This window comes from Oculina patagonica, chromosome 9 (assembly GCF_052425735.1).
Source record: "Oculina patagonica isolate OP01 chromosome 9, crgOcupat, whole genome shotgun sequence".
NCBI lineage: Eukaryota > Metazoa > Cnidaria > Anthozoa > Scleractinia > Oculinidae > Oculina > Oculina patagonica.
Genome location: NC_135766.1, coordinates 23090018 through 23094640, shown reverse-complemented (window position 1 = coordinate 23094640; position 4623 = coordinate 23090018). Strand labels below are relative to the sequence as shown.

Here is a 4623-nt window from a genome sequence, read left to right as displayed (position 1 = left end):
TTGAAGTTTTCTTTTGTATACAAATTTGGTAAAGCGCGGTTAAACAGATGGAGCTCTTTTTCGTTTCTGTTTAGAGTTGCTAGCGCCATTTTAGCCCGCGCGAGCAATAATGACGTCAAGCAGAAAATCGTAGCGCGCGCCTTTGAGTCACGTAAAAACTGTTTTCGGCCACCTTAAGTTTTTGTGTAAACTATGCTACAACTGTGAGGGTTCACTCACTGTTCAACAAAATAACCTTTGAGCAATAAAAGAAAGACATAAATCCATTCTCCAAAATGTGAAAAAAATAAATCAAGGGTTTTTATGTGATTTTCGTCCAATTAACACTACATTGCTATCCGTCCGTAGCCAAACTAATTTTTAACAATTTTTATGACTAGTACAGTGTGTTTTAGCAAGGCCAGGCCCCGGGGGGGGGGGGGTACTCCCATAAATTTCGGATAGGGGTGTGCCGCCAAGGTTCTTAAACCCTGACCCTATTTAAAGATAAAGAAAGCGAAAATTGATACCCTTTTTAAGGCCCAAAACCGAAAAATGACACCCTATTCAAGGGGAGGAAAAGCGTTCCGTGACGACCCAAATAACGGCTAACCGCGCACGGCAAGACACAAATCTTTATAAAATCGCTTTTCTTACCTGAACAGAAAATTCAGTTTTAAGATATCTTTTTTTCGTTTAGCTGGGCGTTTATTTTAGCTAATAGAATTTAGGTACCCTATCTAAGGATCACACCGGGAACACATTGCCAAAAGGAGCAAAAATGATACCCTATTTAAGGACCGAGAACCTCAAAAACCATACCCTATCGGGCGGCACATACCTATATAAATAGAATTTAGGTACCCTATCTAAGGATATATAGGCCACATATGGGAGTACCCCCCCCCGGGGGGGGGCCAGGCCACTGTTAGTGGATTTCCAATTAGGTAATACAAACACGCTCATTGCATTTTCAAGTGGCACTAAATCTTGGTGATACTGTAAAAAAAAAAAAAACAACAACAACAAACAGACAAAAAAGATAGCGATCAAAGACCAAGCGAGATACCACAATGAGCCACTCAGTTTTAAATTGCTAATAACCTTTAATAGCCCAATTTCGATATATTAAAATTCAGTCTAACACAATAGACCTCGGACGAGGCTCCGGGACTAAACTATAGACTTTGTGGGGTTTATTCCCCGGAGCCTCATAGTGATGTCTATTGTTTTAGGCTGAATTTTAAAACGAAATTGGGCTATTCCCAGGCGAGACTAACATGTAATTTCTCCTAACAGTGTCAATACATTGTCAAACAGACAAGTGAATGATGAGAAAGAGGAAAATCATCAACTGTATTGTCAACCTAGGGCTGTGCCAAAGACGCTCGTTAAAGGGACTGTGTCACGGCTGAGATAAGTTTATTTTATTAAGTTTTGCCAAATGCTCGCTATGAAACTTAATGTTTGCAAAGAAATTTACTTCCATGGATCTAAATGACAAAACCATAGCTTCATTGCAACCAATTGTGTCTCCAGGGCGTTATGATTTAAAGATACAAGCAAACAAGATCAACTTTTAAAACTGTTCAGCCCAACAACATTTCAAAAACCTACATCGCAATCCATTTCAATCTTCGTCACTTTTGGCCATCCGTACCTTCTTTTGTATTTGGTGTGTTATTGAAATGTTCCTTCATTGTTTTAAGAGGTTATTTTAATATTTCAACGAATTTAATTGTCATTTCCCATGCCAAAAATCCAACTTAACGGTTTAAATCCGTGACACAGTCCCTTTAATTAACTTTTGGTCAACTTTCGTTCAACTTTTGAGCAACTTTTTGCATTTCTTGACCGAAGTTTTCCGAAGATTGTCCAAGTGTTGTTCGAAGGCCATACGAACGTTTCCGAACCTTTTCCGATGATTAACGAAATTTGCGGGAGATTTCCGAGAAAATTCAGAAGATGCTTCAACTTTCGGATCATTCAGTTTTAAAAACTCGTCAGCAAACATGACGTCATCAGTATCTTCGCAATTGTTATTAGTGAAAGAAATCCTTGTAATTCAACAAATTTTGGCCTTAAAATGTTATTTAGATACTTCTCTTGCAGATAAATTGCTTGAAAATGCTTAGAAATCTTATCTTCAAAGGGAAAATTAGCATTTATTTGGATAATTTTCTTATTCAAAAGCAACGTTTTGGATTTTTTGGAGCAACTTTTGAAGAAGTTTCGATCAAACTTTTTGGGAAATCTCGACCATCTTTGGGACAGCCGTAGTATCACCTAATTCTCAGAACTAGCATTGAAAGAAACGTATGGAGAATAAGAAAGGAGATTCAGTGAATAATCTTTATTTTTTCTTACCCTATCCGGCCAGCATTTTTCTTTTTGCAGCTCTAATATTTACAAATAAAATAAATATTCTTGTTTTTCGAAAATTTAGCTATTCACATAAAGTAACATAATTTATTCGTTTGACTTAACATAATGTATATTTTGTATCTTTGGTTTATATTTCTGTTTATTTTTTTTTTTTTCGTTTTCTGTCACGACGGGCGCCATCTGCCGGTCCAAGCGAATGATGAATAAATTAGTTTAACATTTCTGTTATTATTTCTTCATTGACTGTCTTTTTCGCCCTGTGGGAAAAAAATACAAAACAATTAAATCCTGTGAGCCCTTTCTTGTTTTTAAATACAACTAACGCAAAAAGGTCTTTTGTGTTAATGCTCGTTCTAGAAAAATTACAAAATTAAAAAAAAAATAATCCGTCACGCAAGTAATTTATGAATACGTTGAGCTAAAAGATCTTTTGAGATTTCCTGTCGCTTTAATAATGAATAATTTTCACGAACCGCTGTGATTGTTGTCAAGATTAAACTTCCCTCAACTGGGGATTTCTAAGACAATTCCATCTTTAAGCTCCTGTTTTCATTTGCATGGATTTATTACTTGTCCAATTTTCCACAGTGTGTTTGCAAAGCAGGTGGACTGTCGTAATTAGTGCTCTTTTGTCTCAACAAGGGCAGCGATTTCATTGGCTGATGCGGGGGCTTTAATATACAACAAAAAAGAAGTTTACTTCAACGCAACCCAGGTGTTACTCAACGAATTCGATTCGGGTTTGTTGCGTTTTGAGATCAATAGATGAAACCTATTAAAAAGCGTAGATGAGACCACAGTTTCCTTGTGAGCAGTGATTAAATTATTTTCGCTCAAACCCTTTGGAAACGTTAAATGTTCATCTATCAGAAATAAAAAATGTATGATGTAGATTTGCTGAGTAAGTTTTAAGCTCAGGCATATAAACAGCCAATAATTAAAGCATATTTTTTTGCATGACGAGAAAAAAAATGGAAATTATACATAAGAAAATGAGGTCAATTTCGGTGTATTCCTTGGCGAGTTATGACCTATTTATTAAAAGATTACGTCTTTTATCTATGAGCTTTTGACGGCGATTTCGTACTTAAATATTCTAACAGATTTTCAGGCAAAGTATGAAAAAAATGTAAATTATGGCCTTAAAGCAAAAAATATACGATTATTTATTTGAAGCAGGAAAAAATTTTGTTTTTCGATACTCACTCTTTCCGTCTTGCTCTCCCTTCTGTTTGAAGTGCTTGCGTACATTGATCTACGCTCTCAGCGAAATGTTTAAGTGATTTTGTAGATGTATCATTCTCGGCTAGATGAGACAACGCCGAGATGTAACTCGTTGCCAACCTCAGAATGGCTAGCTTAGAAAGCTTCTGATCGCTCGAATAGCACGGTACGGCTCTTCTCAAACCTTCAAAAGCTTCGCTCATGATATGAATTCTCGAGCGTTCACGAGCGTTCGCGATCAATCGCCGCGATCTGTTTGACTGCCGCCAAGACAATGCCTTCTTGAGTTTTGAGCGGGACTTTTTAGCACTTTGTCCTCTCTTCCTTTTTCCGCTAGTCATGTTTTCTTCATTGTCCTCTTCCAATGGTGCTGTTTCTGTTTCCGAGGTCGGGTCTTTCGTGGGTTCTTGTACAAGACTCGAGCTGTAGTTAAGCGATCCCATGGGTTGTCCATATACCGATTTTATCACCGTAATGTCGCACATGGAAGCTCAAAAATCACGTTTAAATGAAGGATTTCTCGCGCCTGGTGCCCTTAATTTGTGGCTTTTTTGTTGTAATTGATAACGTTTTTTTGTTTTGCTCAGAAAATCCTGCGAAGTTCACGGTTTCACGATGTAAGCCGGTCTTGTAGCTCGCGGTGCTACCATCGAGTTATTCTCTCTAAACACCTGGTTTGTTTTTGCTCGCTTCACAGAGCGATGTTTTCTTGTGCTTCAAACATCCCAAGATCTGTCATATTCTATTAGCATTTTTGATCACCACCTGCCCACAAAACACAAAGAGTTCCGAGATTGTTTATCATTTAGTTCGGCAAACACTCATTCACAATCACCTCTACACGATTGTTGACCGATGGAAAGCGTGACACATCAAATGTCAGTTTCCCGCCGAATACAAATGGCTTTCTTTGCTCGCTATAACAGGTGCTGTGACAGTCGAGATTTTGTTTGATAATTAAGTTATTACTTGCGGCTAATGGCGTCCTTTCAAAGAAAAACATCCTAAAATGGGCAGAATTTTACACAAAGCATT

The 4623-nt window shown here is 37.6% G+C and overlaps 1 protein-coding gene across 1 annotated transcript; it reads right to left on the bottom strand.

Annotated features, from left to right (window-relative positions):
- Positions 1-1246: 1246 nt before the first annotated feature.
- On the bottom strand, positions 1247-4406 carry LOC144666160 (uncharacterized). Its single transcript, XM_078527525.1, has 2 exons — positions 3571-4406; positions 1247-2621 (listed from the first exon to the last, which is right to left on the bottom strand). The coding sequence occupies exons 1-2, from the start codon at positions 4071-4073 to the stop codon at positions 2573-2575; spliced, it is 552 nt and encodes a 183-aa protein (XP_078383651.1). The 5' UTR covers positions 4074-4406; the 3' UTR covers positions 1247-2572.
- Positions 4407-4623: the final 217 nt, after the last annotated feature.

What these genes read in the sequence shown, in the direction of transcription:
- LOC144666160 (XM_078527525.1), bottom strand. Translation starts at nt 4,073, where the DNA reads ATGTGCGACATTACGGTGATAAAATCGGTATATGGACAACCCATGGGA. An exon ending in GGGAGAGCAAGACGGAAAGA is followed by an intron (nt 2,622 to 3,570) that starts GTGAGTATCGAA and finishes TTTTTCCCACAG; the next exon opens with GGCGAAAAAGACAGTCAATG.